General features: G+C 44.7%; 2 protein-coding genes across 15 annotated transcripts in view; both read right to left on the minus strand.

The window, feature by feature from the left end:
- The window catches only part of LOC127051575 (complement receptor type 1-like), a 31,492-nt gene extending 15,226 nt beyond the window's left edge, over positions 1-16,266 (minus strand). For 2 of the 4 annotated variants that reach the window (XM_050954031.1, XM_050954030.1), the window contains exons 1-8: positions 16,058-16,264; positions 11,952-12,111; positions 10,524-10,709; positions 8,938-9,037; positions 4,599-4,684; positions 2,930-3,142; positions 1,176-1,358; positions 284-472 (exon numbers count right to left, since the gene is read on the minus strand). In XM_050954031.1, coding sequence (XP_050809988.1) covers positions 284-472; positions 1,176-1,358; positions 2,930-3,142; positions 4,599-4,684; positions 8,938-9,037; positions 10,524-10,709; positions 11,952-12,039 — 1,045 coding nt within the window. In that variant the 5' untranslated portion in view covers positions 12,040-12,111; positions 16,058-16,264. Of the gene's footprint in view, positions 1-283; positions 473-1,175; positions 1,359-2,929; positions 3,143-4,598; positions 4,685-8,937; positions 9,038-10,523; positions 10,710-11,951; positions 12,112-16,057 lie in introns of all 4 variants that reach the window. The other 2 variants (XM_050954027.1, XM_050954029.1) reach the window with 2 other exon arrangements.
- A 2,192-nt stretch (positions 16,267-18,458) lies between these two features.
- PFKFB2 (6-phosphofructo-2-kinase/fructose-2,6-biphosphatase 2) overlaps positions 18,459-21,404 on the minus strand; it is a 334,000-nt gene continuing 331,054 nt past the window's right edge. For all 11 annotated transcript variants that reach the window (XR_007774537.1, XR_007774534.1, XR_007774531.1 and 8 more), the window contains one exon: positions 18,459-18,652. The gene's annotated coding sequence lies outside the window, so the exon portion shown is untranslated. The remainder of the gene's footprint in view (positions 18,653-21,404) is intronic.

Genomic DNA, 21,404 nt, shown 5'->3' on the forward strand with positions numbered 1-21,404 from the left:
TACAATAAATTTTGTGTAGAATCCACCATGGTTATAATCTGCCTAAGGTAGTATGGAGATCATGGGTGGGAGCAACAGATTTGTTTATGAACGTGTAAACTATTAACTATGACCCTGCTTCCTACTGTTAAAGTAAGAATTCCCGGAAGATACACACTCCCACTCTCTCTCACACACACACTTTGAACCACATATCGGCTGTAGAGTGGAGCTTCTTAAATCTGTGTTAATTTTGTAGCTTAATTAAAACAAAGAAAGCTAAACCAAAGACTAATATGCTTACTTTGACAAAATTCTTGCTGTTCAGACCATGTAAAATCTTTTTGACAGGTAACACTTGCAGAGGATATTCCAGGGATTAACTCATAACCTCCCACACAGTTATATTTCACTACAGTCCCAGCCGGAAACAAGTTGCTGTTAGAATGATCTCGAAAAGTATTACTAATGTAAGGTGGATCATCACAGCTACCTAAGAGTAAAAATAAAAGTTTAAGGACATACATATCCAGGAAATCTTATTGAGAAATAATTCTTCTCTACAAGAATGTGACATGAAAGACATGTATATTAAAAGAAACACAACCCCAAAACCTAAAACCCTATCACAACATAAGAAACTCCACTGCACATGCTTCTCTCCCAAGGAGAGGATGAGAGGAAAAACAAAACAAAACAAAAAATAGGTGCATAGTTACATTATTTAGTGCAATACTGGATGGCACTGAGATATTATGGTGACGAGTGCAGTATAAGAACTTACACAATAAATACATAACTCTTCTTCAGTAGATCTCAAAGCACTTTACAAAGAACCACAGTATCATTATTCTCATTTTACAGGGGAAACTGGGCCACAGAATGAGGAAATGACTTGCCCAAGGTCACTCAGCAGGGATAAAGCCCAGGCCTCCTGAGTCCCACTTTAGTGCTCTATCCACTCGGCAACACTGCCTGCAATAAAATAAAACTGGAATCCCTGTTTTCAGCATACAAGTCATTTAACCAAAATATCATGGAGCTTTTTTCAGCACAGTGGCATGCAAGTTTGCACAGCAGTCACTATTTCCTCTCTTAAAACAAAGGGGACATCAAACTGGCTGTCTCCGAATCTTGGGTGACCAAGGGCTGCAGGGTCAGTCTGAAGGAAGTGGTTGTCACCATATGACACTTACTTAGCTCACAAACTGGTGACTGAGGATCCCATTCACCATTTTCATTGCAATGAAGTATGTTACTGCCTTTGAGGGTGTAGCGGTGTTCACACTCAAACAGAACGGAGGCTCTGTAGGTGTATACAGGACTATATCCAGTCATCTGTTTTCCATAGGCAACTTTTGGCGGGTAACAGCGAACAACTGTATAAGAAAAACAGTGTCAGCTTGGGAGGTTTACTGTTAAATCAAAAATTGGGAAATAAAGTGAAGACACTTCAGTGGAATCAGATCTATTTACCAGGAGGATATGAACAGATTTGAAAGCACATATACAGGGCCCTGCAGAGATGATAATGACATGTCTGAACGCTCCTGCCCCTGCCCGCCCCGCCAATGCACCCCAGAAACCACCTATTTATTTATTTGAAACATCGTGTTAAGGAAAAGCAGAAAAAGTATCAGTGGGTCTGATGCCATGTTCTCAAATTCCTTGGGGCATAGGTTTTGATAGAACATGGTAGGCAAGTTTTAGTCTTTATCTAGCCTTTTCTTAACTCAAGTAAAGCATCAAACTACGCCTGCTGAATTAGTGACCACCTGCAATGGCAGTTCTGTCACAGGCAATTGTGGGGACTTGGGGTTGGGAGGTTGGAAGGAAGGTGGGAGACAGCATGCAGACACATAATTACAGTCTTTGACAAGAGATGACTCATTGGGCAGCAGGAGCTGTTGGAACTGCCCCATCTTGTTGCTTATCATCTGTGAACATTATAAAGTCATTTCTCCAATCAGAGTTCCAGCTGTGCTTATAGCTGACAGACACTCAGATCTGGTCTCCTGTGAAGAAGATAGGCAGATATGCTCCTGGCTTACCTGCAGAAACCTCAACAGGAATAGTTTCTAGAGTGAGCAAAAAATTAGATGCGTTTCCCACATATGTCTTATCAAACATATGCTCAATTAAAAAAAAAAAAAACACTGACAAAATGGGTTTTTCAGTAAGTTTCATGGCCACTTCAATAACATTTTATATGAGTTGGGGGGGATATGAAAAACAGTAACATGAAAAATAAAACATTTTCAGTAAAGTTGACAGTTTTTCACAAAACAATTTGCTTTTTTTTTTTCTTCAAAAAAGGACTTTTTTGACATAAAAACTTTGTTGAAAAAATTTCGACCAGCTCCAGTATTCTTCTTCTGAGGACTTTAAGTGAAAACAGTTGTTGAATAAACTCCCTTCTTCTCCTCTCCTTTCCCACCCAGCTCCAAGCCCTGCTCCATCCCCTGTCTTGGCCCAGCTTCTCCTATGAGAAGCAGAAGACCTTGTCCGGCTCTCTCCTCCATGTGAGTAGTCAGTCTCATGTTGCCAGCCTGTCTCCCCACATGGAGCTTTTCCAGGATTCCATGTCACTTCCTCCTCCTATACTGACACCAACTGCCTCTTTGAGCTTCCTGGCTCCTTGCCTGAGGGAGGGGCTGGAACACAGAGTGTGGGCAGACCAAGGAAGCAGGCAGCAATTCTTGGCAGGGTGTGTGGGAACTGAGGCCAATCTGGACACAATAAGTGCAATCCCCTGCACCCCTTAGTGTCTCTGCAAATCTCAGACTGGGCTCTATTCTCCCATGGGTGTTACTAAGAACATGTGCTGAGGGGTGGGAATAAGATTAGGAGTCCTGGGGACAATCTATTAAGCAGTGGCACTGTTACAACTTACATGGTTAATGTGTACGCGCACACTACCACTTGTTTTACAGTAAATGGATTCCGTTACCTTTACATTCTGGGGCAGGCCCGCTCCAGTCTCCATTTACATTATCCGTGGATGTACAGTGAATGGAGGGTTCTCCAATAAGTGAGAAAGGAACCTGTCCCCTTTCTACAGTGTCACACTGGTAAGTGACAGATGTCCCATAGTTGAATTCCTCCATCGTTGTCCCAGTATGTGTCCCGTGCTCTATTTTTGGAGGAGGCAGGCAAGGTATCACTGAAGAGAGGGAAAAAGGAAAGAAAGGAAGCAAGAGAGAATTTAATGTATGTCATATCCAAAGTCTTATGAGAGAAGAAGAGGCTGAAACACAATGGACCAAAACCTTAGATTGTTTAAAATCAATGTAGCGCCATTGACATCAAGGGAGGAGCACTGATTCACCAGCAGAGGACCGAGCCTGTTGAGAACAATGGAGTTATGCCCAGGAGCGGCACCAGGGTTTTTGGCGCCGTAGGCGGGGGTCCTTCCACGCTCCCAGTCATTGGCGGCAATTCTGCGGCGGGGAGGATCCTTCTGCACTCCCGATCTTCAGGGCACTTCAGTGGCGGGTCCCGGAGTGAGTGAAGGACCCGCCGCAGAATTGCTGCCGACGACCCAGAGCGCAGAAGGACCCCCCCACCGCCGAATTGCCGCCCTCCCAAATCCTGGTGCCCTAGGCGACCGCCTAGGTCGCCTAAATGGAAGCACCAGCCTTGGTTATGCCCATTTACACCAGCTGGGGCTCTGGCCCTGTAGGAGACAAGATTTTTAAGACTAGAAAACGGGGAACGTTTCCTAAAGTAGTTATGCCGCCGGGATGTGGATGCACAGACTGAAGCATCATGAAAGCCGAAGAAGGGAAGAGAAATCAAATCGAGGTCTTGCCCGTTCATGCATATTAAGGATTCTCTGGCACTTCCTCCAAAGGGAGGAGTTAACTATTTTGGTAATTAATTCTGCATCCTTAAACTCTGCCTGCAATTTCAGCGGAGTCCAGAATGCTTCACTCCCTGTCCTAAACAGTTACTGCTCTTTACTGTGAAACGCACCTGTCACTTTCCATCCTAGGGCCAGCTGCGTATGAGTGACAGACAAAGTGATCCCTAAATATGAAGATATCTGTAAAGTGCTTAGAGATTGTGCTATAAGCATGTTAATACTATATCTGAAGAGCAAGGGTCTGATTCAATTTACACCAGCTGGGGATCTGGTCCAAGCTCTGTCAACCAAGAATCTGAGTCTTTTGTGCTTCTACCCAGGGCCAGCTCCAAGAGTTTTGCCATCCCAAGCAGCCAAAACAACAACAAAAAAAACCCCACGATCGCGATCTGCGGCAATTCAGCAGGAGGTCCTTTGCTCTGAGCGGGAGTGAGGGATCCTCCACCGATTTGCCGCTGAATACCTGAACATGCCACCCCTCTCGGGAGTGGCCATACCAAGCACCTGCTTACTAAGCTGGTGCCTGGAGCTGGCCCTGCTTCTACCCCACAAACAGACAGATTCAGACGCTAACAAGGTTTTCTACAACATGGTGCAAGAGGAAAACAAAACTGAAGTGTTCAAGAATTTAGTATGCAGTGAAATGATAAAAAAGAGTTGTATTTCAGAATCCATCCAGCAGGAGAAAGTACGCTTTTCATTGTCTAACCCTGATTACACTTTCCCCATAGAGCTATTAAGAGTCTCTACTCACCTTGACAGTATGGAATATCTCTGTCCCATGTAACCTGTGATCCTTCAAGCACACATTTTATTTCTGCATGTCCAATTAGTCTGTACCTGAATAAAACAGGGGGGAATGGAATTTATATGATACAAACTGAGATTGGATGTTTTGTCTAGTTCATCATCAATAAGGCTTTGATTCTCTTACATCATCATTAGTAGGGTTGGTCAACAACTTTTCATCAAAACTATTTTTCAATAGTAAATTGGATTTTCAATTAAATGGTTTGTTTTTTTAAAGCATCTGCTTTCTGCGGAAATTTTCCACATTTCATGGAAAAACAGAATGCCCCCAAACTGAAATATTTTAATCTCAAAATACTGCCATGGTGCCACGTTCGAGCTGTAGCTTGGACGCCCCATTATCCTATATAGGTTGGTCTCCCAAGTGAGGATACATCTCCCATGATTCATCGTGGCCTTTGCAAGAGGAGGTAGGATCATGGGAATCTGTGACTGGGTTGCGTCTGGGCCCAGGACAAACTATTGCCAGGTCCCTAGTCAGGTGTAAGGAAACAGAAGGTATTTTATTTATTTGTCACCCCCTTCTGGCAGACCACCAGCTGCAGCAGACTTCCTCAGCACCAGCATGTAGGTCACTGGTGACAAATCAAACAGAGTCCTGTGTCACGCCGACATTCCTTCAGGGAAGTCCTGGAAGGCAGCTGTCTGTCAAGCCATTCCTGGCCTTATCCAGGCCTCTCTCAGAGTAAGAGCTGGAGGTCTGCTCTCCTTCCCAGTCTGCCCCCAGCTGAGCTGTGCATTCTACTTTTAACTCCTCCCACCAAACCTGATGCCTACAGCAGGTGTAGCAGGGTGGGGCTGACTGAGCCTACATCAGGTCATTAGCTTTTTCCTGGGGTTTGTATGCCCCATCCCAGAGTCCCTCACTGGTCAGGCTGACATTGATCGCAGGCGGTCATGGAATGGCTGATATGGGATGCGATCAGTAAAGAACGAAAGGATGTCAGCTTTCATGGTTTCATGGAAAATAAATTTTATGGAACAAACTTGATATTGGTTTTTTTCATTAGATTAGAAGTTTGGTTGATGACGATAACTCATTGATATAATAATATATTTAGACTTTGGTAAGGCACTAGATTTAATATTGCATGCTGTTCTAACTAAAAAACTAGCACTATGCAAAATAATCAAATAGATTAAAACTGGTTTAACTGATGTATCTCAAAAAAAGAGAGAGTGTGGGAGTGGGAGTATCCTTAAACTGGTCATTTCTACTGGGATCTTCCAGGAATCTGTTCTTGGCCCAGTGCTATTCAATATTTGCATTCAATATCTGGAAGAAGGTATCAAACCATTGCTATTGAAGTCTGCAGATGACAGATTGGTGCAATGGTAAATTATGATACGTCCAGTTTAGTTTTACAGAGTTATCTGGATTGCTTGGTAAACTGGGCTCATCTGAACACCATGCATTTTAATATAACTAAATACAAAAGTATAGGTCTAGGGGGAAAAAATGCCAGTCACACAGAATGGGAAGACTATCCTGAAAAGCAGTCATTCTGAAAAAGGACTTGGGGGTCATGGTGGATAAACAAGTGAACATGAGCTCCTAGTGAGATGCTGTGTCTAAGAGGGTTAATGCAATACATGGATACGCAAGCAGGGGACAATTCAGTATGAGTCGGGAGGTGGTATTACCTTTATATACAGCAGCCATGCAGCTACCCCAAAAATACTGAATCCAATTCTGGTGTCTGCACTTCAAAAAGAGATATTCAATTGGGAAGAGTGCAGAAAAAGGCAACAAGAATGATTTGAGGCTGGGAAAATCTGCCTCACTAGGGTGGAAGAAACTCAATCTATTTAAGCTTTTCAAAGAGAAGGTTAAGAGGTAACTTGATCATGGACAGCCTGTAAGTACCTGTAAGGACAGCTAGAAGATTTGAAAATAGAGGCCTCTTTAATTTAGCAGAAAAAAGTATAAAAAGATCCAACGGCTGGAAGCTGAAACGAGATAACAGTTTGTGCCTTGTATGAAGCCTGAATTTAACAATGGAGGTAATTTACTATTCGAGCAACATACCTAGGAACCTGGTGAAATCTCCAAATCAAGATTGGAATTCTGTCTAAAAATATGTTCTAGATCAAATACAAATATAGGTTTGATCATCAGTAGGTGAAATGTTCTGGGCTCTCTTATACAGGAGGTCAGACTAGATCAGGGGTTGGCAATCAATGGCACACGTGCCAAAGATGGCACCCGAGCCGATTTTTAATGGCACACTAGAGCCTTCTGGGACTCCAGTGTGCCATTAAAAATCCTGATGATGCAGCAAGCTGCAGGGTCCGAGCTGCCTGGCCAGAGCGCCAGGCCCAGCGCAGCAAGCCGCCAACCCTTCCCCCGCCTTCCCCTGGAGCCCTGCTGCGACGCACGCAGCACTCTGGGGGCCAGGGGTGCGCGCTCCCGCAGGGCAACATTTGGCTCCCTGGGGAGGGAAAACCACTCTCCGCTCATCCGGAGCAACGCCACGGCGTGGGGCTGCATGCGTGCATAGCAGCACAAAACTCCAGATGAGCGGGGAGCCTCATGGTAAGGGGTCCGAGGCCGGGGGGGGGGGGGTTGGTTAAGGGGCGGGGGCAGTCAGGGGACAGGGAGCAGGGTGGGTTGGATGGGGGGGTGATTAGGGGCGGGGGATCTCTGGAGGAGGCAGTTAGGGAGCAGCGGGGGTGCATGGGAGTCCTGGGGTCTGTTAGGGGGTGAGGGGTGGATAGAGGTCAGGGTACAGGGAGCAAGGAGAGTCCTGGGGGGCAGTTAGGGTGGGGAGGGTCTCTGGAGGAGGTGGTCATGGGACAAGGAGCTGTAGAGGGGGTCGGATAAGTTGGCATTCTGGTGGGGGCTGTCAGGAGGTAGGGGTGTGCAGAGGGGTTGGGGCAGGCAGGGAGCAGGGGGGGTTGTATGGGTCCAGAGTTCTGGGGGTCCTGTCAGGGGGCAGGGAGCGATTAGATAGGCATGGGAGTCCAGGGGGTTCTGTCTGGGAGCGGGGGTGTGGATAAGGGTTGAAGCAGTCGGGACAGGTAGGGTCCTGGGGGGCAGTCAGGGGACAAGGGGAAGGGAGGCTTAGATAGGAGGTGGGGTCCCAGGAGGGGGTAGTCAGGACAATGAGTGGGGGGATTGGGGCTTCTGAGGGGGTGCAGTGACTCAGCCCTCTGACCTGAGCCCTAACCCACCCCACACACACACACATACACCCAGCCCTTTGCCCTGAGCCCTGCACCCCCACACACACCCCAGGCCTCTGCCCTGAGCCCTGTACCACACAGCCCTCTGACTCCTTCACCCGCCCCCCCATGACCCCAGCCCTGACTCTGGCACCCCCACACATACCAGCCCCCTTACCCTGACATCTGCACTCCCCTCACATGTCCCCTGACTCTTGCACCCCACACATCCCCAGCCCCCTCATCCGATGGACCCTGCAGATCCCCACCCCCACCCTGAGGACCAAACAGGAGCTCCTGCACCCCCACTCACATTCCCACCTGCACCCTCACACCAAATGGGAGCTGACCAGGTAAGTGCCTCTACACTCAAACCTCCTGCCCCAACCCTGAGCCCCCTCCCTCATTCTAGCTCCTGGCCAGACCCTCCATCCCCAGCCCTGTGCTCAGTCCACTCCCACCCTCAGGTCAGTGCAGAGAGAGGAAGAGAATGGGCCAGAACCAGGGAGAAGGTAGGTACCCATTGTATGTGGGGAGGGCCAGGACCCCAGACTGGCAGCGGGCTGAGCGGATCTGGCAGCCGGGATGCCAGCTGGCAGGAGCCAGCGGATGGAACCTCTGAGCGGCAGTGGGCTGAGCCACTCAGCCCACTGTCGGTCTGCGGTCCTGGCTGCTGGCCCAGCACAAACCGCTGCCAGTCTGGGGTTCTGGCTGCCAGACCCTTCCCAGCTGGGTCCTGGCCACAGGCCCCACTCAGCCCACTGCCGGCCTAGATGAACAGAACCTCAGACCAGCAGCGGGCTGAGCGGGCTGGTGGCGTAAGATCAACATTTTAATTTAATTTTAAATGAAGCTTCTTAAATATTTTGAAAACCTTGTTTATTTTACAATACAACACTAGTTTAGTTATATAATATATAGACTTGTAGAGAGATAGAGACCTTCTAAAAAACATTAAAATGTATTACTGGCACACAAAACCTTAAATTAGAGTGAATAAATGAAGATTCGACACACCACTTCTGAAAGGTTGCCGACCCCTGGACTAGATAATCATAATGGTCCCTTTGGAAATTAATAACCTATAAATCTATCAGCACAAGCTCCCCATTACTCACCCCTCTTCACAGATGAACTTTACTGTTGCACCAAACGTGAGATCTGATAGAATAACAAGTCTGCCATTTTCTGGCTCTCCAGGGTGACGGCATGATTTTGCTAGAAAGAAATAAGACTGGAATTAGTCTTTATTTGCATGTCTTATGGTTACATTTTACTGAGTCAAAAGAACCAAAGATTCTGTCTCTATCAAAACTCTACTCACTTTTTGCCAGCTCAGGATACAGAACCAGTCTTAACTTGGAATTTGTGTATGTCCTTGTTTAAATCAAACTCTGTTCCATTACCATGTGTCATAAACAGATAGTTAAGGGTTAATGTCTCTCTTACCTGGGAAGGTTTTGGGGGGACCAGAGGGTATCAGGCCCTAAAAATTCCTGATTGGTGGCAGCCTATCAGATCTAAGCTGGTAATTAAGCTTAGGGGAATTCATGTCTTACCAGCTTAGATCTGATAGGCTGCCACCAATCAGGAATTTTTAGGGCCTGATACCCTCTGGTCCCCCCAAAACCTTCCCAGGGGACCCCAAGACCCAGATTCCTTGAGTCTCACAACAAAGGGAAATAAGCCATTCCCTCCCCCCTCCCTCCCAGCTCCTTCCCACCCTGGGAACACTAGGAGATCTCCTGATTCAACTTTTTGAATCACCACACCGAGAGGAGTGTTACCTTCCCCCTCACCCAGAGGCAATACAAGCTGCGTGAATATAACACAAAGAGAAAATTTATCCTTCCCTTCTCCCCACCAATTCCCTTGAACCTTAACTAGGAGAAAAAAATTAAACAGGTCTTAAAAGCAAAACTTTTAATAAAAAAGAAAGAAAAAGTAAAAGGTTTATCTCTGCACTTTAGATGGTAAAAAGTTACAGGGTCTTTCAACTTATAAACAATAGAAAGAAACTTTCTCCAGCAGAAACACAATTTAAGCTACTTCCAGCAAATACACATATGTAAATGAAAAAAAAACAAATTAAAAGACTATGACCGCCTTTTCTCACTTACAATTCTGAATAGATAAGAGATTGTAGCAGGGAGATTGGCAGAAACCTGGTTGCACCTCTAGTCCCATCCAGGACCCAGAGAAAAAAAAGCCAAACCCAAAACCCACAAAAAAAGGCTTCCCTCCCATGAGATTTGAAAGTATCTTGTCTTTTGATTGGTCCTCTGGTCAGGTGTTTTGGGTCCCTGTTTGTTGACCCTTTACAGGTAAGAGAGACATTAACCCTTAACTATCTGTTTATGATACCATGTTTTTGTGCATGTGAATATTTCACCTGTGACAGTTAGAATGTCTTCCAGCCTGGAGTAGCCTACTATTTAAGGTTCAAAATCCATTTTTAGCGTGTGTTTTAAAGCTTCAGAGCAGAAGGAAACCTTTGTAGACATCTTTGGAGTTGCCCAAGATCAAGGAGCAGCAGGTTTCACATATGAACTGGTCATTTGGTGGTGAAAGCCTTCATATCATATCAGTGAACTTAACCGTTCCCTCCAGGCATGCAGTCCCTCTCATTATGCTCTTTAATCAAAAAGGGTTGATGAAAATAAATTAGTTTAAAAAAAGAAAAGTAAAAAAACAAAATACTCACCCCTGCAAAACTCTGTGGCGTCTGACCATTGAGAATATGACGTGCAACGAAGAATGGACTTCTGTACCTTGGAATAACCTGAGCGACAGCTGTACTCCACTTTGCTATTAACAGCAAACTTACTCCGATTTCTATACTCTTCCTTTAGCTCAGCAAAATGAAAACGTGGTGGCTCATCACAATCACCTAGTTACAAAACAGAGGGGTCAAAAATATGTAACTAGGAAAATGTGCTATAATCCAGACCTCATTTAGTGAAGTGTCCTTTCTTGGAATACCAGAAGGGTTGTAAACAAAATACCTGAGCTCTCCCTCCTAACTGACCCCTGCTACTCCACCTGGTTCTCCCAAAGATTTGTCTTAAAACATTTTTTGGCATCAAACAAATCTAAGTTCTCCTTAAAGTCAGGAAAACAATCTTCCCATCTGTAAGGGGAGGATAATGATGCAAAAATTATTTTCTCTGCAGCTTGTCTGGACAGAACATAATATGTCCTTCCTCATCATCACTGTGATGGTTGTTGCATCTCCAGCTGTGACACGAAACACTGCAGGCTAGGTCTTAGAAGATGGATAAGCAGCTGGACTGGAGCTGCTAAGGTAGAAACAAAGCTAGTATCCTTGTACCCAGTTTATTCTACACTTTGAAACCAGCTGGGAAAGGGTAAGTTATTGGAGATGACGCAGACCTGGTGCATGTTATGCTATTGGCACAAGCTGATGGACAAAGAGGAAAGGAATGGCCAAAAGGTGTGTGTGTGGGGTGGGGGGAGTGCTAGAATCAACTCAAGAAGAAATTATCGTCGTCCTGCTTATATCCTTAAAAGATGAGGAAAACTTTGTGGCCTACTCTTGCCATCAGTCATCCCCCCAGTTATAAGCACCCATGGTGAGGGAGGCCTCAAGAGTCCTGCGATCTTGGATGCAACCTGAGAAATCCTGAACGTCAAGCCACCAGCCTGATGTTAAGCACAGATTGTTCATCACCCCAAAATATGCACATTTATCCTAGCCTCTTACGTCTCAAGAGCTTGAGGAGGGTCTCCAGTTAACTGTTGCCTTACACCTTGTGCACTCATTTACATCAGTGCAAAGTGGATGTATTGCACTACAATTCTCATTTGGAAGCACTTTACACCCACTTTGCACTTATGTAAATGAATGCACAAGGTGTCAGGAGTGGAAAAAACATCAAGCCCTAAGGGTATTGGGAAGACAGATTCTCGTCTCTTGCAAGACTGCTGATAATTGTCTAGTGGAATTTTAGACTGTCCAGAAGCGCAGAGGCAGCAAGAAAAACTATCAGAGGGAAACAACAAAGTTATATGAACCTCCAAAAAGAGGTTCCTCACACTGAGATTTCACTGGATGTTCAGGCTGGTTCTTATTTTACCCAGCTGGATTTGCCGGATACTCATGTTTACTCACTGTGTACAGCAACAATGAAGGCAGCAGCAAGTAACAGTGGAATGGTGGCTATGTAAGAACGCTGTTTTCCAGAGGTTAGAGATACCATCTTCCTTTATGTCACGTGCTCTTCTTGCAGACCTAACAAGGAAGTTAGCACATCTCTTTCCAGGCTAAAGATCTGTAAAAATATGGAGATGGGGGGAGTAAAGTGTTTCATTTACATTTAGAATGAACATACATTGTAAGCTCCTTGGGGCAGGGACCATCTCTTTGTCCTGTGTTTGTACAACGGCTAGCCCCTAGGGTCCTGGTCCATGACTGTGGCTCCTAGGAGCTCGGTCATAGAAGTAATGATAAACATCATATAATACCTAGCTCCTGTATAGCGCTGTTCATCAGTAGCTCTCAAAGCATTTTACAACAGAGGTCAGTGAGCCACATCCTCAGCAGGTGTAGGTTGGGGTCATTCCATCGAAGCCGGTGGAGCCACCTTGAGTTACACATGCTGAGGGTGTACCATAGGCTATTAAAAACAGAAGCAAGTTGGGGAAAGTTGAGAGGTAAAGTCAAACATACCTGCAATAACAAGGGTTTTAAATGATCTGGAGAAAGGGGTAAACAGTGAGGTGGCAAAGTTTGCAGATGATACTAAACTGCTCGAGATAGTTAAGACCAAAGCAGACTGTGAAGAACTTCAGAAAGATCTCACAAAACTAAGTAATCGAGCAACAAAATGGCAAATGAAATTTAATGTGGATAAATGTAAAGTAATGCACATTGGAAAAAATAACCCCAGCTATACATACAACACAATGGGGGCTAATATAGCTACAACTAATCAGGAGAGAGATCTTGGCGTCATCGTGGATAGTTCTCTGAAGACGTCCACACAGCGTGCAGTGGCAGTTAAAAAAGCAAACAGGATATTAGGAATCATTTTAAAAAAGGATAGAGAATAAGAAGGAGAATATATTACTGCCTTTATATAGATCCATGGTACGCCAACATTGAATAATGTGTACAGATGTGGTCGCCTCATCTCAAAAAAGGTATTCTGGCGCTCGAAAATGTTCAGAGAAGGGCAACTAAAATGATTAGGGGTTTGGAACAGGCCCAGTATGAGGAGAGATTAAAGAGGCTAGGACTTTTCAGCTTGGAAAAGAGGAAACTAAGGGGGGATATGATAGAGGTATATAAAATCATGAGTGATGTGTAGAAAGTGAATACGGAAAGTTATTTACTTGTTCCCATAATACAAGAACTAGGGGCCACCAAATGAAATTAATGGGCAGCATGTTTAAAAGAAATAAAAGGAAGTTCTTCTTCACACAGTGCACAGTCAACCTGTGGAACTCCTTGCCCAAGGAGGTTGTGAAGTCTAGGACTATAATAGGGTTTAAAAGAGAACTAGATAAATTCATGGAGGTTAAGTGCATTAATGGCTATTAGCCAGGATGGGTAAGGAATGGTGTCCCTAGCAACTGCTTGTCAGAGGGTGGGGATGGATGGCAGGAGAGAGATCACTTGATCATCACCTGTTAGATCCACTCCCTCTGGGGCACCTGGCATTGGCCACTGTCGGAAGAAAGGATACTGGGCTGGATAGACCTTTGCTCTGACCCAGTATAGCCATTCTTATGACTGCAAGTTTCACATAACTCCTACAGGCTTTAATCAGACACATTTCTTTGCCTTTTTTTGAAGTCATATTTTTTCTTTAAATGAAAACTAAAATCCCAAATGAACAGGAAGTTATTTAATTTTTCAATCTACTGAAACCTGCCTCACATCTCACTTTCCCAGGGCACATTTATAGCACGGTAAATAGAAATGCCTGAGTCTTGGCACACTTCAGGGTTCAACACGCCCCACATTAACCTTGTAAATTATGTGATTAACATGGCTGAAGTCCTAATACTTCTAATAATGGAGGACAGGGTGGCTTAAAGGAGCTAGCCGTAGCCTAGGACTCAAGAGATTTGGGTTCTATTCCTGGCTGTGCTGCTGGCCAAATGTTACAACCTCAAGCAAGTAACATCACTACTCTGTGCCTCAGTTTCCCTATCAGTAACCATTGAAACAGTCATGAATAGATAAAGAACAAACCGTCAAAGCCATTTGTATTGTGACAGATATTGCAACTGCATGAATGATCTTTGGGGATCAGATAGTGTTCATTTTATGTATGGGTTATGTATCACTCTGGGCCACGGATTGTTTGCCACTTTGGTATGGGGGAAAGTTACTATAGCTCCTCCAGGAACCAAAAATGTGTGGGGAGGGGGGGAGGTGATGCAGGTGACTCACTCAGGATGAGGACACCTCCCTGGAGAGCTTCATATATCCTAGGTCAAACTGGATTTTCCACAGACAAAGTGATTCTGGTATAAAAATGCTGAGTTTAAAGTGACTCATGTGGCCTCCTTTTGTCACCAAATGGACAGGACCCTCTGTCCAAGGGGGAACCTCAACCCTTATGAAAGGGCTCATAAGATTGATGGACCTCTGGATCCTTTCAGCATATGTATTGGAACTTTTATTTTTGTATGTTTACTCTGTAGTGCTTTTACCCTAAGAATAAATGCATTTGGCTTTGTGAAGGTTGGTTGGTAGCTGGTATAGACTGTAGTAGCCCCTGGGAAAAGGTTAATTACAGGCAATCTGAGCAAGGTGCAGAGGGACAGCAAGCCTGAACTCCTCGCTTGGAGGGAAAGAGATGCAGGTCTCCACAGGAGAGAGGTGATGGCAGGGAGCCTGAAACCTTAAGAGGCAGTTAACTCTGAAACTGCGACACCACAGTCTCTCACCCCCGGATGGGGCTAATGAAGCACTCAAACTAGATGAGCGAGAGCATGAACGCTAGCTAAATGTCATTGGTCTCTTATTGGTGATTAATGGAAAGACTTATGTTAATTTCTACTCCCCTATTAAACAATTAAATTCGCTAGCTACATATAACCATTGTACAACACATAGCTGATAACTGCAGTAACAAAATTAGGTAAAACATACCTGAAATAAGGATTCAGAGTTAAGAACGATTGCAAATTGTTTGATAAGAATGTGACTTGCTGTGTCTGTTCGGAAGTTTTATTGTATCTCTTCAGACCCTTTTTGTTCTTTGCATAAAGCCATTTGACTCCTCAGATAACAACTGAGCTTTCCGCATGATAAAAGGTAACAAATTCACTGCCCAAAGCACAAACTTGTCCCCAAAATACATGCCAACTGCTTACCAGTTTGTCAGGCTCTCTTTAAAACCTTTGTTATTGCCAGGACATTGGCACTTTCCAGTCAGGTAGCCAAATTAATGCCTACAGGGACAAAAGTTGATCTGCACTTTCCAGAGAATTTATATAGTCCTCTACGTCCATTAGAATACTCTGACAGAAAGAAAACAATTGTTCTATTTGTAAATCTCTATGGAACAAACCTTCCATTCATGGGCAGGTGAAGCTCCCACTGGAGTGAGCACAACTGCTGCGCAATGTATTATACCCATATGTAAGTACAGGTGTGTGAAAAATATGTAGAGTCAATTGGAGTTTTGTACAAGTCAGTAGTGATTGGGGTGAAAATTTCAGAAGTGCCTGAGTCCCGTTTTCAAAAGTGCCTTAGGCATTTATGGGCTTGAACCAGCTACCCTGGAAGTCAACAGCAAAACTCCACTTGATTTTAATGATTCAGGATCATACCCTAAGTGCCCAAGTCACTTTTGAAAATTAGCTTTAGCCCTTGGGAGCCTTTGAAAAAAATCTTACCCCATGACTACAAGATGTGCCCCATACAGACAACTGCAAGAGACTCTTGTTCAAGTTATTAGCTTGCAACCACTACAGTACTTCTTTTTTAAAATCACCTAAAGTCACTTTCTCTGTCTCCCTCTCCCCTGGTTCCTTAAACCTAATACTTCTTTCTGTTGTTCTGCTTTGCTAGCTACCCCTCTTCTGCTAGGGCTGGCTTTGTTTACTAATATCTGTGCACATGGGCATACTTGCTAGAATCGATTATATTGAGGTTTAATAAATGGTTCTGGATTTCCTGCTTCCCCCAGCCCATTTCCCCTGGGCTTCTCTCAGAGCAATGTTGCCTTAAGTAGCTGGCTGCAATCACAGTCAACTTACCGGTAGGTTTGTCAGCAGGAGGCAGAGTGCGCTCAGGTCTATTTGGTTACTGAAGGATGAAATGGTATCTCTGACTTTTCCAGTCTAGCCTGTCCTGCACCCAGGGATCACCATGCTAAACAAGAAGCTAGCACAATATGCTTACACATACAGAAGTGCTGCGATGTGGTGAAATTGAGACAAGGTTTCGATCTGGGGCAACAGGGAGAAGGGTGGTCCACCAGCTTATCTATAAATGATTAACTCCTCCTCTAAAATGACAAGGAAGTAAATTATTCAACCTGCAATCAAATGTTAGATAATTCATTTCACCGCAGGCAGATGTCGAAATTGTTTACTTACTGCGCTAGTCTGCCAACTCTTTACTGAAAATGACATGAATAAAGAGTTCTCTGGAATTTGGTTGAATAGTTCATTGTTCCAAGAGCAAACAGACTGATGGACACACCAGCTAGGATATAACTGCTGTACTACAAAGGGCTATCTATTTTGCATTTACAAAAGGGACCGTTTCAGTGGAAAACCCACAACAGTTTGTGTATATCATATGAGTAGATGCCTCCTGACCCTGACGGTATTTTATGATAGAGGTTTTTTGATAGTTTTTCCAAGTGTCTCTGAACTCATTCAAGAACAATACAGGCTGGAATTTTCAAAGGCATGCAGGGGAAATGGGCCCCCAAATCTCACTGAATTTCAGTGGGAGCTGAGCACCTCCCTCCCTTTGGCCTTTCTGAAAATACCAGCCATGCTGCCTACAATGTCAAATGCTGTATTTTGTCTCCTGAATCAACTGTGTGATGCTGTTGCAAAAAAAGGCAAACAACTTTTTGTGGTGTATTAACAGGAGTTTGCTATGTAAGATAGAGGAGGGAATTGTTCCACTCTACTCGGCACTGGATCCTGTTTTGGGCACCACGCTCCAAGAAAGAAGTGAACAAGTTGGAAAGAGGGAGAGCAACAAAAATGAGAGGTTTAGAAAACATGCATCTATGAGGGGAAGTTGAAAGAACGGGACATGCTTAGAGTAGAGAAGAGATGGCTTGGTGGTGGCGGGGGGAACGACATGAGACCAGTCTTCAAATATATAAAAGGTTGCTATAAGAGGATGATCAATTGTCAACTCAGGATAGGACAAGAAGAAATCAACTTAGTTTACAGCAACAGAAAAATTAGGTTAGATATTAGGAAAAGCAATTATTGGAACAGATTACTAAGTGAGGTTGGGGAATCCCTGTCATAGGAGGTTTTTAAGAATATATTAGGCACACCCCTGCCAGGGATGATTCGGGTATACATAATCCTGCCGCAGCACGGTGGGATGGACTAAGTGGTCTCCTAAAGTGTCTTCTAGCCCCAAGATTTCTATGATTCTCTGATTCTAGGTCAAATCACGGAGTCCTGACTTGGTTCTTAGTTGATCTGTACTTGGGCAAACGCTCACTGACATCCGTGGGTGTTTTGACTGAGTAACATCCCAGCATTTGGTGCTTCTGTGCCTGTTTCTTCCTCCTCAGACTAGTTTCATTTTGGGCATGGCTGAGTTTTTAAATGGGCAGTTCATTTTCTTACCCGTTCAATCCTGGCATCTTAAGACAACATAAGAATTGTCAAAACTGAATAACTAATAGCCCTGGATCCTGTCTCCAGCAAGGAAACAGTTTATTCAGCCAATGCTAGGTTAACCAGCAGACATTAACCCATCCACAGTGCAATGGTATACCACAGGGGCCAAGGATTCACCTTCATGGTTGTGCTTCTGCGGGTCCAGAGAACTTGTTAAAATATGCATGTGCAATGGTCTAGTTATTTCTTAGTCCTGCCTTGAGTGCAGGGGACTGGACTAGATGACCCATTGAGAAGTGTAGGATTGAAAGGGACCTATAATTTTATGGTGGTATCTGCTTGTTCCTTTCACTGCTATTCAGGAAAAGGGTCAGAACACCCAACTACCATCAGCACTTACAATGCAGGGCTTAGACTGACCACTAGGTCACCTGGTTCCACACTGGAACTATGTCACTCATGATGAAGAGTTATTAGCAGAGGATAGCTGTTGGGGTAGCCTCGCTGAACTGAGTTGTGGGTGCCTTTCTAGTTCCCTGCGGACCGGGATCACCACTATACAAACAAAATTCAAACTGATACTGACTCCCCTTTTCCTCTTGTTTGTCAGTATCAGCCAAGATGTTAGGGACAAAACAGGCCACAGAGACAGTACAACCCTGCTGCACCTAGAGATGGTCCTTGCAAAGAAGGGTTGAAGCACCTTGGGGCCATGTTGAAGAAGTTTGCTCTGCAGCTGCTCATGCTGGTCCTGTCTTATCTAGTGCCTTTCACTGGCACCAAATTTGCATGAAAACTTAAAAAGGAGACAAACCAAACCAACAAGTGGGGCAAGTCATTTATTTAGGTCTCTTTTGCATACATAAGTTGGTTACCTTGCCTTCCCTCCAGTTGGAACTTTAGCTTTTCCAAGCAGAGTTTCTCCATTTCCATCATAGATTTGGTTTCAGTCCAGTTCGTCCCACATGACAGGGACTCTGCCATCTTACGCATGTCCTCACAGAAAGCAGCACACAGGCTTTGACTTTTCTAAGAGACACGCAACAGAAGGCGCATCACTAAACTAGAGAGAACTCAGACTTGATTGTGTTTTTAAATGTTATGGAAGTGCCAAAAAGCCCCTAGCAGGGTTTTAACCCATGACCTCTGACTCTAAGAGCATGAGCCTCTGTTGCCAAAGCTGAAGGACCAGATCCATTAATCCAGAGAGTATAGCAGACCCATGAGCCTCTACATGACATCTACCAATGGGGGTGGGGCGTGAACAAAGAACCACATTGTATTGGTGTAGGTACATACTCTCCTTGGCCAGGGAAGCGCCTCCAGAGCATCAAAGGTTCACAGTAGCTCATAGTCCCATATGGGCCATCACATTACAAGTTGCAGCCTATGTGAGGAATTGAACTACTGTGAACCACTGACCCTTACGGTACACAAACACAACAATGGACTACATCAATGCAATTATGCTGGAGGAAAAGTCCTAATATTCATACAATGCATCAGGAAAAATAGGGCTTGTACAAGTGCAATTTACCAGGGATGGTCATACTGGTGCAAGTTTCATCTTATACCAGTGCAGCACATCTCCAGGGGAAGTTTCCATTGGTGTAGCTACCTTGATTTAGATACTTGAATGGAAACAAACCTATTTGTACTGCATCATACAGTTGATTCAGGGCCTTAGGTGATGCCAATAATGTGGAATTTTCAAACCAAAGTTAAAAACTTTGTCTGTTGTTTTTTTCCCCACCTGGGGCGAGGGAGATGCAGCAGCAGCAGAATTTGCTGCTTATCTCCTCCACTCTCTTATATGCTTACTAAGCAGTTGATAACTCCAGCAGCACAGACATTGTTTGTTGCCTTTTACCACAGCTGTAGAAATAGTGTTATTTTCCCCATTACTAATGCTTCACTTTCTTTATTTTTTTGTCTGGTTCCGAAGCTCTGGAACTCAGCTGGAAGGACCAGGTACAGTGTTGACAGAAATTAAACAATGTTTTACAAACATGAATTAAGTCTTGCAACATCCCTATGGCAAATATTAAGCTGACCCTTTCACAGAATGGGGGAACTGAAGTGCAGAGAAATGAAGTGACTTGCCCAAGGGCACCCAGTGAGTCTACAGCAGAACTGGGAATAGAAGATTTCAAATCCTGTGACTTAAAATCTACCCTTTATCTTCCACAAAACTATTCTTTCTCCCATCCAACCTACAGACACAGATACAAAGGAGGCCCAAGTGTATATAGTGTTCCAGGTACAACTCAGGTGCTGTGGTGAATTGGGTGTCTGGATTGTGACTCATGCAGCTTTGGTCACCTCCTGTCAAGAGACCCTGAAGAAAGAGGACTGTGCCAGGGTTATACAACTGAATAATGGCCTACACCCAAGGTGTCCCAAAGTGACTCAGTGCCCAGCTTGTGAAACTTTAAAAGGGGCCTGGTTTGGTTTGGCTTTTATTCAAAAAAAATTAGATTTCTCCAAGACATCTCCAGTTGGATCACTAAAAACACTGTAAAAGCAGCAAAGAATCCTGTGGTACCTTATAGACTAACAGACGTTTTGGAGCATGAGCTTTCGTGGGTGAATACCCACTTCGTCAGATGCATGTAGTGGAAATTTCCAGGGGCAGGTATATATATGCAAGCAAGCTAGAGATAACAAGGTTAGTTCAGTCAGGGAGGATGAGGCCCTGTTCTAGCAGTTGAGGTGCAAAAACCAAGGGAGGAGAAACTAGTTCCGTAGTTGGCAAGCCATTCACAGTCTTTGTTTAATCCTGAGCTGATGGTGTCAAATTTGCAGATGAACTGAAGCTCAGCAATTTCTCTTTGAAGTCTGGTCCTGAAGTTTTTTTTGCTGCAGGATGGCCACCTTAAGGTCTGCAATAGTGTGGACAGGGAGGTTGAAGTGTTCTCCTACAGATTTTTGTATATTGCCATTCCCAATATCTGATTTGTGTCCATTTATCCTTTTCCGTAGAGACTGTCCAGTTTGGCCGATGTACATAGCAGAGGGGCATTGCTGGCATATGATGGCGTATATTACATTGGTGGACGTGCAGGTGAATGAACCGGTGATGGTGTGGCTGATCTGGTTAGGTCCTGTGATGGTGTCGCTGGTGTAGATATGTGGGCAGAGTTGGCATCTAGGTTTGTTGCATGGATTGGTTCCTGAGCTAGAGTTACTATGCTGCGGTGTGCAGTTACTGGTGAGAATATGTTTCAGGTTGGCAGGTTCTCTGTGGGCGAGGACTGGCCTGCCACCCAAGGCCTGTGAAAGTGTGGGATCATTGTCCAGGATGGGTTGTAGATCCCTGATGACGCGTTGGAGGGGTTTTAGCTGGGGACTGTATGTGATGGCCAGTGGAGTCCTGTTGGTTTCTTTCCTAGGTTTGTCTTGCAGTAGGAGGCTTCTGGGTACACGTCTGGCTCTGTTGATCTGTTTCCTTATTTCCTCGTGCGGGTATTGTAGTTCTGAGAATGCTTGGTGGAGATTTTGTATGTGTTGGTCTCTGTCTGAGGGGTTAGAGCAGATGTGGTTGTACCTCAGTGCATGCCTGTAGATAATGGATCGTGTGATGTGCCCGGGATGAAAGCTGAGGCATGAAGCTAGGCATAGCAGTCGGTAGGTTTTCGGTATAGGGTGGTGTTAATGTGACCATCATTTATTTGCACCGTGGTGTCTAGGAAGTGGAGCTCCCGTGTAGATTGGTCCAGGCTGAGGTTGATGGTGGGGTGGAAGCTGTTGAAATCGTGGTGGAATTTTTCCAGAGTCTCCT

Source organism: Gopherus flavomarginatus, chromosome 5 (genome assembly GCF_025201925.1).
Source record: "Gopherus flavomarginatus isolate rGopFla2 chromosome 5, rGopFla2.mat.asm, whole genome shotgun sequence".
Lineage (NCBI taxonomy): Eukaryota > Metazoa > Chordata > Testudines > Testudinidae > Gopherus > Gopherus flavomarginatus.